The 14,066-nt window shown below is 40.9% G+C and overlaps 1 protein-coding gene across 4 annotated transcripts in view; it reads left to right on the forward strand.

Annotated features, from left to right (window-relative positions):
- The window catches only part of POLN (DNA polymerase nu), a 161,537-nt gene that overhangs the window by 83,865 nt on the left and 63,606 nt on the right, over window positions 1–14,066 (forward strand). For all 4 annotated transcript variants that reach the window (XR_013533228.1, XM_008993707.6, XM_035294609.3 and 1 more), the window contains 3 exons: window positions 688–744; window positions 2,073–2,126; window positions 3,104–3,169. Coding sequence is in view for 3 of the 4 variants with exons in the window: in XM_008993707.6 (XP_008991955.5) it covers window positions 688–744; window positions 2,073–2,126; window positions 3,104–3,169 (177 nt within the window). In the remaining variant the exon portion in view is untranslated. The remainder of the gene's footprint in view (window positions 1–687; window positions 745–2,072; window positions 2,127–3,103; window positions 3,170–14,066) is intronic.

Below are 14,066 nucleotides of genomic sequence, written 5' to 3' on the forward strand. Positions count from 1 at the left end.
TACATTCATACGCTTGAATACTACACAGCAGTGCAGATAAATGAAACACTGCTTCATATATTGATGAGCCCTAAAAAAGTAATACTGGACAAAGGACAGGAAACAGGTAGCCTGTGGTAGTAGAAGTCAAGGTAGTGGTTAGCTCTGGGGAAGGAGCCAGTACCTACTGGGGAAATTGGAACGTTTCATCGCTTGCTGTGGCTGCTGGTTAACAAGTGTGCTCACTTGTGATAATTAACAAACTTTTCTTAGTGTCTTGTACTTTCTTTTTTTGTTTTGTTTTGTACTTTCTTGTAGGTATGTTATATTTTGATTTTTAAAGTGAATTTTTAAACTCATAATCCATTACTACTTTGTGAAATTATGCAGTTACTGAGTTACACATCTGTAGGCACTGACATAGGATTTTACCTACCCTAGATTTAGATTTCATCATTTAAGTCTCAAAAGGAATCTTACTTCCAAGCTTGTCTGAGGTGACTTTAGTGCCCATGTAGACAACAGAATGGTTTTATAAGGGGTTAGGATTAAGACACTTGATAAACTTGAGTTTATTATGCATCTTTAGTTTTTAAAATATGCTCAATTAGACCATTTATTATTACAAGGACTTTCTCCAGATTAAAATAAGTGATTAAGATGTTAAAATGAAAGAATTACATTGGTGTTGTTTATTTTCATTTTTAGTTAAATGCTCTGCGAGACGTTCATCCATTACCCAAGATAATTTTGGAATACAGGCAGGTGAGTTAACTTTTTTGTAAGTGAAGGGTGGTGAAGGGGAACCATATGGCCCTGTGTCTTTCAATGGAAATCCATAATGGCAGAAGCAGCCCTCCCAGTGTTCTCAGGGGAAGGGTTTTGTCAGGTTAACCTTGTACTCGCACCGTTTACTTCTGCCCCAATGTGATTTTACTTGTGCTGATAGCAGCACAAGTCTGCTATCAGCCCCACTTGTGAACCTCAGGAGTCATAAATGGAAGAAGACAATGAAGAATCAGAAGGAAGCAGGTGCACGCCACAGCTGTGTGACAGTGGTGTGCATGAGACGCCCAGCAGCACCTAGTCCAGAATTCTCCCACAACCCCCTTCCTGGCTTCTAGGTCTGGCAAGGCTATACCATAGCAGTGTTTTGCTGTCTTGCATTTACATTTACCAGGGATTTCATGAGCAGCCCCCTTCCCTCCCCTAGCTGTTCCCCATTTCTCTGTTCATACACCTGCCATTTCCTTCGGAAGTTCTCTGTTGGTTGTGAACCAAGTTTTTAGCTTTTGCCACTGCCCACAGCATAGATCCTAGTATTCACTGAGCCTATGGCCAGCTGTATCCTGAGGGCCTGGCAGCTGTGAGGGAGCACATTGGCCCCAGCCTGGCCCTTTCTCCCTGCAGTGATGTGAAGGGGCCACCACAGGAGACACTGAGACAGGGGATTTATCTGTTTATCTTTGCAAATTTCCTGTAAATCTAGAATGACTCTAGAATTAACAGATTTTTTTCTGATAAAGACACACCCAAATTAGATGTATTTTTAGAGTGGAATGGCTTCTTTCTCTGCGGGTCAGTGTCATTCAACCCTAAGGCCACTCCAGGTCCTCCCGGAGTCATCTAAGGTGACAGTAGCAGCAGGTGACTGGTACTCTCAAACACCGTTCACACCATTCCTGTCTAAAGACTGAAACAGGCCACATGTAGTGGCTCATGCCTGTAATCCCAGGACTTTGGAAGGCTGAGGTGGGCAGATCGCCCGAAGTCACGGGTTTGAGACCAGCCTGGCCAACATGGCAAAACCCCATCTCTACTAAAAATATAAACATTAGCCGGGTGTGGTGGCGCATGCTTGTAATCCCAGCTACTTGGGAGTCTGAGGCAGGAGAATTGCTTGAACCCAGGAGGTGGAGGTTGCAGTGAACTGAGATTGCGCCACTGTACTCCAGCCTGGGTGACAGAGCGAGACTCCTTATGAGAAAAAAAAAAAGACTTAAATGATTATTCTTGTCTTTCTTTTCGTTCTTTTTTTCCCCTTTTTTCTGCATGCACTTAGGGCATATATTATTCTTGTCTTTGTACCTTAGGTTCACAAGATCAAGTCAACCTTTGTAGATGGATTACTAGCTTGCATGAAAAAGGTAACAAGCTTTATAGCAAGATAATGTGATTAGGACTGTGGTTTATATATGAGTTCAGATACATGCAGAAGCTTTGTAATCTTTTTCTTTTTTTCTTTTTTTTTGAGACCGAGTCTCACTATCGTCCAGGCTGGAGTGCAGTGGCTCGATCTCAGCTCCCTGCAACCTCCGCCTCCCAGGTTCAAGCGATTCTCCTGCCTCAGCCTCCTGAGTAGCTGGGATTACAGGCACACACCACCACACCCAGCTAATTTTTGTGTTTAGGAAAGATGGGGTTTCACCATGTTGGCCAGGATGGTCTCGATCTCTTGACCTCGTGATCCGCCCACCTCAGCCTCCCAAAGTGCTGAGATTATAGGCGTGAGCCACTGCTCCCTGCCAGAAGCTTTGTAATTTTAGCAAATGATGAAATAATATAATATTCTTGAAACTGTGAACCATGTTGTTGATATTATTTAGGTCTCCTTGCAGCATGGGTTGACGTTATGCCTTGAACCCTCTGTTCATGTGGAAGCTCTAGCTGGCCTGCTTTCACATCCGCTACTGCATCTCTGTTCTGGACTTGTGTGAGGAAGATGATACTGTTTTAGTTCAGACTTGAGGAGACTGCAGTCAAGGGGTGTTCTCTGACTCGTTCAAGTTCACACAGCCAGGGACAGAACATGTGATGCACAGTCCCACCTCGAGCCCACACCACGCTCCCCACAGCCCAACAGCCCTTCCTCTCCCCGTGCACAGGATTGTCAGTGGTGTCAAGTCCTGCATGGGATGGGGGAGCTTCCTTCTTCACCCTCCCTGATCACACATTAGGAGGTTTGTGACCCCGAGGACATGTCCGGGTTGGAAGTTTAGGGCCAGCAGCTTGTCGACTTCTGGAGGAGCAGCGAGTGTCGTGTGTTGTGGGTGGAGGCCCTGCCTCATTCTTGACCTCATATAGCATTGCCAGAGTTTACACTGATTTTTCTTAACTAATAAAGGGCTCCATTTCCTCTACATGGAATCAGACTGGAACTGTGACTGGAAGACTTTCAGCCAAGCATCCTGTAAGTTGTTTAAACAACTGTCTTTGTTAAACGCCATTTTCCATACCTTGCTTTTGAGGTTTTGCCTCCATATGTGTTTGCCTGTGCACTTTCTGTTGCCAAGAGGGGACTTCATACTGATACGTTGTGTTTTATTCGGTTTATTCTGAGAACAGAGCAGGAAAACAAGATAGTGGGGTCCTCTTCTCATGACGTGCTGAGTTAGCATGGGGGGCTTCACACCCAGAAACCCATGCACTCCAGTGTGAGGGCAGAAAGGGCACCCCTCCCCTATCTTCCTCTTCAGATTTGTGCCAGGCAAGTGGTTTCTGATCTCCAGAAATGTGTTAAAGTGTCTGGTGCTATGATGACCAGCACCAGTTTTTGGTGTTTGTTGAAGCTCTATCTCTGATGAACAAAAAAAGCCATAAATGCCTTCGGACTTCTGGTGCAGCTTTAATAACGCTTAAAGCAACTAACTTTTTAAATGGGTCTGTATTTTGAACTAAAAAAGGCTCATTTTCTCATTACAGAAAAGTTTCTTAGATACAGAAAAGAAATACAAACTGATAAAAAGTCACTCGTTATCCGCCATACAGAATTGTGCTGTCTACCTTTCCACACTTTTTGCTAAGCACATAGATCTATAAAATACAATTTTTTGTACAAAAATAAAGCCATGCTATTTTTATTTTAACATCTCTTGATATCATTATACATTAACAAATATTGATTTGAATCTATATTTAGATTTAAATATATGAATTAAATACATGAATGATTTAAGTACACACTAATATATATAAATATATATTCATGGTAAATAAATACAGGTATGTGGAGGCTCACAGAAATAAGCAAATGTTAGTCATCTTTCCCTTCCCTCCATAACCTGTGTCTATCCATGGGCTCCTTTCATTAATGGTCAGGCCTTCATCCAGGCATTTGCATATATGGTATACCGAGTGCGTGCAGGCAGAGGGACTGTGTGGGGAAGAGGAAGAGAGGCTGGGATGGGGTGAGTTTGCCCTGATCGTGTGGCCTCTTGGGTGCAAGGACATCCACTCTTGGTCAGTCAGCTCTTGGGTGCAAGGACGTCCACGCTTGGTCAGTCAGCTCTTGGGTTGCAGCCGTGTCTGCCTTACACTTTCGGGAGCTCTTCTGGGGTCTTTATCTAGTGTAGAGTAGCAGTAGCAGCAATACTAATGCAAATACCAACACCAACATCGATATTGGTATGAATACCAGTGCCATCTCCTCTGAATGCAGGCGCTGCTGCCACGCTGCCCTTCAGCTGATTTCTCAACCAACCACAACTGCTGTCGTTTTCTCTTAGTTGATACTTCTTATCTAGGAGTTATTTAGGAATTCTGCTGAGAAACTTTTGGTAGAAGTCCTTGCTTTTGCTTTGACGGAGTTATAAGTTTCTTTTTCCATTACATCTTCAGTTAATCTCTTGCTGTCTTTTATTCTCTTCCAGAGGTTTCTTAAAGTCTGGTTTGCGAGTAGCACTCCTCCCAGGTTCTCAGTGATGCTCTAACTTTACCTGTTCATTTTTCTGTTATTTCAGTTGAATGTTTGGAGAGATGGGATATAAACAAAGCATGTGCGTTCAGCCATGACCTGGAAGTCTGTGTCATCATTTTAACAGCTGCATTGTATTGCATGTAATGGCTACCCATATTGATGGTCATTTAGATTGCTTGCAGTTTTAATTACTTTATAGAGATACCATAAACACACTTGTACTTTACCTTAGCAGTACCATACCAACTTCAATAGCAATACCAATACCATAAACATTTTTGGTCCTTTTTTTCTGTTGATTTCTGTGGCATAAATTCCTAGAGAGAGAATTTCTAAGTCACAGTATATATGTATTTTTAAGGCTTTACATTGCCAAATTAGCCTCCCCACCAAAAATAGCATTCCCACCACATAGTGTGTGAAATGCTTGGTCTCCTAATCCTTGCCAACACAAGGAGTGTTCATTTTGGTTACTTTCCTGACTCATTTTTTCAATTTCCATTTCTTTAAATATTTGGTGAGGTTGACTATATAAAGCAATTATTCTTCTTTGAATTGCCTGTTCCTGTCATTTGCCCATTTCTTTGGAGGATGTTTATTTTTTCCTATTGTTATGGAAAAGCTCTTTATATAATAAAGATTAACCCTTCATAAAATGTTGAATTATTTTTCTCCAGTTTTCTTTTGCCTTTTACTTTTTAAGATATATATATTCTAGTTTGCCATACTTAAAATGACTTTTTAAAATTATACAAATAACATGATATTTCTAAAGAATTCAAACAATATATAAAAATGCAAATAACAAATTAAAAAGTCACTCAAAACTCCATATCCTCACTGTAGCCATCATTAACATTTTTGTGACCATCCTCTGATGTAGCTCTTTATTCACACACACATTTACATAAATGGAATCACATTATATATGCTGTTTTTATTGTAGACACTCCTCTCACACCCACATACGTCAGCCCTCCACCCTCAATCCCAGTGCTCTTGGTAGCCCATGACAGTAGCCTAGAGCTTGTATATCCATATTTTCCTTCTGACTTATTATATAATTTCATACAGGCCCATATGTCTCTGTACATATACACACAGAGACGTACTAACTTTGTCATTATTTAGTTTACACATTTAGAATTTTCCTTTCCTGCCTCTTGCTTTTTGCTCTCAGCAACAGCTTATGGGACTCCCTGCAGCTCACCCGAGAGAGCCCTGTCCCACTCTAGCTGTGTGTGTTCCACACGTGGGTGTGTTGTGCTGTTGCCCTCTAAGAGTAAAGCTTCAATGAACACCATGTATGTATGTCCTGTTGTATTGGTACTTGTATTTTTATTGGACAGATTTTCAGATATGGAATTAATAATTACTGTACTGGGTACAGAGGATATTACATTTTTACTTTTAATAGCTTTTATTAGATTGCCTTCCAAATGCTCTCAGCTCCTGTCTCTACCCTGAGAAATGTGTGGCAGAGCTTTTCCAATCTCTATGTTGACTTTCCCCTGTACCAACATCCCTTATTGTTTCTGTCTTAGTGTCATCTTAGACAGGCTGCCCTTAGCTCCAAAATTTTTTAAATACTCACCTCTGTTTTCTCGTAGAACATTTGTCCTTTACTTTCTTACACATAAAACTTGAATCCAGTATTATTTAATAAAATACTATGTAAGGTACATTATAATTCCATAAAATGTCTACAATTTCAATTACTTTCTCTCTCTCTCTTTTTTTTTTTTTTTTTTTTGCTTAAAGTGCACAAAATACAGTTGACTAATATTTTTAAAAATCAGATTATTAGCCTGGGCAGCATAGCAAGATCCTATCTCTATGTAAATTTTAAAATGCTTTAAATTAGCTGAGCATGGTAGCTACTTGGGAGGCTGAGGCAGGAGGATCACTTGAGCCCAGGAGTTCCAGGCTGCAGCAAGTTGTAATCACACCACAGCACTTCACCCTGGGTGACAGAGCAAAACCTTGTCTCTTAAAAAAAAAATCGGGCCAGACACAATGGTTCATGCCTATAATCCCAGCACTTTGGGAGGCCGAGGCAGGTGGATCTCTTGAGCTCAGGAGTTCAAAACCAGCCTGGGCAACATGGTGAAACCCCATCTCTACCAAAAATACAGAGAATTAGCTGGGCATGGTAGTGCACACCTATGGTTCCAGCTACTCAAGAAGCTGAAGTGGGAGGATTGCTTGAGTCTAAGAGAAGATCACACCACTGCACTCCAGCCTGGTGACAGAGTGAGACACCATCTCAAAAAAAAAAATAATAAGTTATAGCTGGTTTTCAGTATTTTCAGAAAGCTAATTTTCTCATGCACACCCCCATCCCCAAGAGAAAGTTATTGCTTCTGGTTCTTTATATGGAGATTTTAAAAAGAAGAAAAAAAGAGTCATTGCTACCAGTTGTGTGAAAGTATCCTTGTGTCTCTTTGTAATATCTCCCTCCCTACCTGTCTACCTTTACCCACGTCCTTGGCAACCACTGGCTTTCTGTTTGCCACTATAGATTAGTTCACACTTTCTGGAAACCTCTGTGAATGGAGCCACACAGCATGGACTCCTTTCAGAGCTCCTTTCACACCGTTGTTATTGTGAGCCTCAGCCATGTTGGTCTGTCTGTCAGTAGCTCATTTCTTTTTATTGCTTGGTAGTATTCCATTGAATCTGTGTACTCCACATTGTTTATAAATCCATCTGTTGGTCAGTATTTGGGTTGTTTCCAGTTTGGGGATATGACTCAGTTTGGGATATTACTACATACATTCAGTGCATATGACGAGTATCACATCAGTTGGTCCCCATTCGGGCACCAGCTGTGACAAGTGTCACATTGCGGTCACCACCTGAGATGTTGATCACCACCTGCAAAGGTCTGTCCTGCAGACCCTGACTCAACGACAGGTGAATAAAATGCACTCACAAACACCAGAATACAGTGAATCTGAGTGGGCTAGGGATGGTCGTCGGCTGCTTTCAGAGGGTGATTGCGAGCCAACCAGCCACCGCTTGCTGCTCCTCCTCACATTTATTCAGTATGGATTTAATAACAGAAGTTCTAAGTCAGCACACTTGCTGATAATTAACATGGTTAAAAGAGTGGTTTTACAAATGACAAAGGGTCTTGGTTCCAGGGCCTGGAATAAACACCATTAACAGGTAATTCCCCTTCGACCTCCCCCCAAGAGGACCATCGGTGCAGAGTTTACATGAGTAAACAGACTTAACCAGGGAAGTTTTTATTATCCTAATCTTTTACCCTATGACAAAGTTTAGCATAATGAACTGGCTGCCTTCAGCCCATTCCATTAAAACCTTTCAGCCTTCCAAAAGGTTTGAGACTATGATCTTCTAACTTTCCCTAATATTTCCCTAATATTCTGCCAGCCAACCCAAGCAAATCCCAACAACTGCACATCCTTATATGGATACACACTTTTTTTCCCTTGGGTAAATACCAAGAAGTCAAGAAGCTAGGTCATATTGTAGGTGTGGGTTTCACCTTTTAAGCAACTGCCAAACTGTTTTTCCAAAGTGGTTCTACCATTTGACATTCCTACAGGCACTGAATTCTTCTTCTACACTTCCAGCAGCATTTGATATGGCCAGTCTTTCTAATTTGAGCCATTCCGATAGATGTATTGTGTGGTTTCTTATTGCAGTTTTAGGCCAATTTTAATTGTATTACCCTAATGACTGCTGGTGAGAGTCCTTACATGTGCTAATTTGCCATTCGTTTTTCTTTTTCAGTGAAGCATCTAGTCAGATCTGCATATTTTAAGGGGACTGCTTATTTTCTTATTCAGTTTTGAGAGTACTGTGTATATTCTAGATAGTTCTTTATCAGGTATATTCTTGGCAGATATTTTCTTCCAATCTGGCTTGTCTTCTCATTCTTTTGACACCATCTTTTGAAGAGCAGAAGTTTTAAGTGTTAATGAATTCTGATTTATCAGCAAGTTCGTACATGTATCATGCTTTGATATTGTATCTAAGAAACCTTTGACTAAACTGAGATCACAAATATTTTTTCTACATTTTTTTCGAGACATATAGTTTTGTGGTTTACATTTAGAGCTATGAGCCATTTTGAATTGTCTTTTGTATATGGTGTAAAGCTAGTGTTTAACATCATCTTTCTTAAAGTGGAGATCCAATTGTCCCACCACCGTTTCTTGAAAAGACCACCTTTTCCCCCATTTAATTACCTTGGCACCTTTGTCTAAAATGAATTTACTGTCAGTAGAAGGGTTTACTTCTATACTCCGAATCTGATCTGCTTGATCTATACACCTATCAAACCAGCAATGCACTGTCTTTATTATTGTAGCTTTTGAGTAAGGTTTTAAATTGGGGCATGTAAGTCCTCCAACGTTGCTCTTTTCTTTAAAAAAAAAAAAGGTTGTTTTGGGTCTTTGGTCTTTTGCATTTTCATATGAACTTTATAATCAGCAGTTTGTCAATTTCTACAAAATATCTGAGATTTTCATTGGGATTACCTTGAATCTAGGACTCAGTCTTGGGAGCACTGACCTCTTTATTTTGATAAAATAACCTTTTTATCCCTGGTATTGTTCTTTACTTTGAAATCCATTTTGTCTAATATTAAAATATTAATTTAATATTAGCTAATAAAATGTTATAATAATTTTGGAAACAGTGCAATTAATAAAAATATAATTTAATATTAATGTTAACCATTCCAGTTTTCCTTGAATAATGTTAGCATGGTATTTTCTATTCTTTTTTTATTTTTTTTGAGACAAAGTCTCACCCTGTTGCTCAGGCTGGAGTGCAATGGCACAATCTCGGCTCACTGCAACCCCCGCCTCCTGGGTTCAAATGATTCTCCTGTCTCAGCCTCCTGAGTAGCTGGGATTACAGGCACGTGCCACCATGCCCAGCTAATTTTTTATATTTTTAGTAGAGATGGGGTTTCACTGTGTTGGCCAGGCTGATCTCGAACTCCTGAACTTGTGATCCACCTGCCTCGGCCTCCCAAAGTGCTGGGATCACAGGTGTAAGTAACCACACCTGGCCTCTTTTTTTTTGAGACAGTGTCTCGCTCTGTTGCCATGGTGGAGTGTAGTGGTGTGATCTTGGTTCACTGCAATCTTCAGCTCCCAGGCTCAAGTGATTCCCCTGCCTCAGCCTCCTGAGTAGCTGGGACTACAGGCATGCGCCACCATGCCCGGCAAACTTTTTGTATTTTAGTAGAGGTGGGGTTTCACCATGTTGGCCAGGATGGTCTTCATCTCCTGACATCATGATCCACCCACCCCAGCCTCCCAAAGTACTGGGATTATAGGCGTGAGCCACCACACCCAGCCAGTATTTTCTGTTCTTTTACTTTTAAACTATTTGTGTGTGTGTGTGCATGTGTGTATGTGTTTGTGTCTGTGTCTCTCTGTCTCTCTCTCTCTTTGTAGACACGGGGTCTCACTCTGTTACCCACGCCGGGGTGTAGTGGTGTAATCATTAGCTAACTGCAGCCTTCAACTTCTGGGCTTACGTGATCCTTTTGCCTCCACAGTAGCTAGGACCACAGATGTGTGCCACTGTGCCTGCCAAACTTCTTAATTTTTTTTAGAAATGAGGTCTTGCTATCCTATATCCTTTTAGCCAGGAGTTCAAGATCAGCCTGGACAACATAGATTTCAATAATTAATAAGAAAAATCCTATCTATCTACCCATGTAGTTACTGTTTCCAGTGCTCTCATTTTCCCTGTTCACAACCAGATTTCTTGTTAGCATCATTGTCCTTCTGCCTAAAGGATATTCTTTAACATTTCCTGTGTGGTCGGTCTGCCATTGATGAATCCCCCTGGCTTTTGTAGGCCTGGAAATGTCTTTATTTCACCTTTGGTTTTGTTTTTTGTTTTGGGTGTATTTGTTTTGAGATAGGGTTTCACTCCTGTCACCCATGCTGGAGTGCAGTGGTGTGATCTTGGCTCATGGAAACCTCTGTCTCCCAGATGCAAGGGATTCTCCTGACTCAGCCTCCTGAGTAGCTGGGACTACAGGCGTGTACCACTGTGCCCGGCTAATTTTTGTAGAGATAGGGTTTCACCATGTTTCCCAGACTGGTCTTGAACTCCTGAGCTCAAGTCATCTGCCTGCCTCAGCCTCCCAAAGTTCTGGGATTACAGACCTGAGCCACCATGCCCACCCCTCACCTTTGGTTTTTGAAAGTTATTTTTGACAGAGAGGGAGCATCACACACTGGGGTCTATTGGGGGGAAATAGGGGAGGGACAGCGGGGGGTGGGGAGTCGGGGAGAGATAGCATGGGGAGAAATGCCAAAAGGGGAGGAAGGCAGCAAATCACGCTGCCATGTGTGTACCTATGCAACAATCTTGCATGTTCTTCACATGTACCCCAAAACCTAAAATGCAATAAAAAAAGAAGAGAAGACTATAAAAACAACACCTTAGAATACAACAAAAAAAAAGTTATTTTTGTATGGTATAAAAATTCTCAAAAGGCTTTTCTTTCTTAGTATTTTGAAGATGTTACTTCCTTCTCACGTTGTTTGATAGAAGTCTGTCATCACTATCCTTACATAATGTGTCTTTTTTCTTTGCTGCTTTTTAGCTTTTTTTTTCTTATCACTATTTTTGAAAAATCTGATTATGATATGCCATCATGTTTATTGTATTTGGGATTCACTGAGTTTCTTCGATTTTTGGTTTATACTTTTCATCAAATCTGAAAATTTATTGGTGATTATTTATTTACACACTTGTTAATGGTCCTCCTTTTCTCCCCTCTCCTCCAGGGACTCCACTCAGAATTACATATATTAGATCATTTTGTCCCATCGCTCACTGAATTTGTCCATAGCTCCCTGAAACTCACTTTTATTCTTTAGATTTTTTTTCTGTTTACGTTTAAATCGTTTCTATTACTATATTGTCTAGCTCACTGATTGCTGTAGTTTAGTGTTTGCTTTATTAGAAGCCCAGTCTGTTGTCCCCTGAGGTATTCCCTGTGTGTGCTCTATCATAGTGCTTATTACACTATAGTACAGCATCCTGTTCTTCTGTTCATCTCACCGGACTGCAAATTCCATGACAATGGGAGCCCTTTCTAGCCCTTTCTGAGGGCTTCACTGACACTTCTCCAGGCCTGGCTCTGCACTGGAACGTAGTAGGCACCAAGTGTGTACTGAATGAAAAACTGGATGTGTGATCTACTCTTGAACTGTCTTTCAGTGTCTCAAAGTCATCTGGTTTGGGGTCATGATCAGTGTTATGGCCTGTTGACAATGTGAGCCAAGCCTGTTCCCCATGCTGGACTGTCACCCTCTGCACCCTGGGCATGAATTGGTCATGGAGTCTTTTGTTTGTTTAAATCCTCCTCTTTCCCCAACTCGGATACTTTGGGGATCATCTTGTCAATCCTGGTTTTGAACTATCATTTTCTATGAAGGCCTCCTCCTGAGAAGGTGTTGAGGACCTTTGTTCTCACTGCACTGCCAGGAGCCACATTTTTAAATCCAATACCTCCTTATCACACATGGCTTTGATGTCTCTCCTAATGTTTCTACATCAGCAGGCCCAGTTTTGTCCATGTCCTTATTTCACTACAGTGCCACTCATGATGCTGGCTCAGAATTTATCAACATTATGTAATTCAAAATATGTGACCTTTGACTTTGTATTTTTATGAATTCTTTAGTTCTCATTTTTCTTGCAGCATAGTATTTAATTTTTAAAATGTTACAGCTGTATTCACTGGGAATGTTGAAATCTACAGATTAGTTAGCTGGACATTTGCTCCTTTGTTGATGAGTCTTTCTCCCCCTTAGTTTTCCCCTAAATATATGTTCACTGTTGCATCAGCGTGTTTGTGCTTCTAGTATGTAGCTGGGTTGCAGTCACATTAACACTTTGTCCTGTTATGATCATGCTTTCATATAATTATCAAAGCACTGATACTTGATTCCTCATCCTATCCCCTGCCTTCAAGCCATAGCTGTGGTTACCTCTGTCAAGAAACTTTTTCTGCCCCTAGATCCCGGAGCACATCTTTCAGCCCAGCTTTCTTGGCCTGGCTGCTGCCTGTTAGTTCTGGTTTCAGTGCAGGAGATGTGTCCTCAAAAGCCTTGTTTAACTCTTCTGCCTCTGGCTGCCTGCCCCTCCCCACACCAGAGCTCAGTGAGATACCCCTTTTCCTAGTAACAAGGCATGGAGCCCAATACGATGAATATGTGTGTATCCATCATTCAGCTTAAGAGCTTCAAAATTACTTGAGTACATTTTTTTTTTTGAGATGGAGTTTTGTTCTTGTTGACCAAGCTGGAGTGCAATGGCAGGATCTTGGCTCACTGCAACCTCCACCTCCTGAGTTCAAGTGATTCCCCTGCCTCAGCCTCCCAAGTAGCTGGGATTACAGGCACGCACCACCACACCTGACTACTTTTTTGTATTTTTAGTAGAAACGGGGTTTCACCATGTTAGCCAGACTGGTCTAAAACTCCTGACCTCAGATGATCTGCCCGCCTCAGCCTCACAAAGTGCTGGGATTACAGGCTTGAGGCATGCACCTCACCTGCTCTAGTACATTTAACGTCCCTGTTTATCCTTTCTCAAGTCTGTTCTTCCCAGTTCAGTTCCCTTTTCTATTCTAAATTTAGTCTTTATCATCCCATTTTAATGCTTGCCTTTATTTATTTATTTATATTTTCTTAAATGCATATATTTCCTTAAATGATAGATGGTATTTTTTTTTGCTATTTTAAAGTTTATATAAATGATAGCCTATTGTACTTAGAAATTCACTGTTTTCACTCAACAGTATGTTTTTGAGATTTATCTATGTTGACAGATGCAGCTCTAAATTATTCATCTTGGCTGCTACATAGTATGTCATTGTGCAGATATACTAGGTTGTTTCCATTATTTCACTATAAAAAACAATGCTGCAAGGAAAAAAATAAATGCTGAGATGAATATTCTTGAACATGTGCGAGGGTTTCTCTAGCACTTCGCCAGTATTGCCTCACCATAGGATATGCTGGTATTCAACACTCCTCACATCACTAAACATCCTCCACGTGAGTGGACCGACTCACATTCTCACCTGCAGTGTGATAGAGACCTCATTACCCAATAGACCACCGTACTTGTTGTTACCAAATTTTTAAGTTTTTGCCAGTTTGATGTGAATTGATATCTTATTGTGGCTTAATTCACATTAACTGCTCATGAGAGTCAGTGTATTTTTATGTTTATTTGTCATTTGAGTTTTTTCAGTGACTCGCTTTCTCTTTTGCCCATTTTAAGTTTAGTGGCTTGTCTTTTTCTTATTAATTTGTAAAAATTCTTTAGGTGTTATGAATACTAGTCTTGTTCACTTACATAAATATCTTCTCCC

The sequence above is a fragment of the Callithrix jacchus genome, chromosome 3 (genome assembly GCF_049354715.1).
Source record: "Callithrix jacchus isolate 240 chromosome 3, calJac240_pri, whole genome shotgun sequence".
Classification (NCBI taxonomy): Eukaryota; Metazoa; Chordata; class Mammalia; order Primates; family Cebidae; genus Callithrix; species Callithrix jacchus.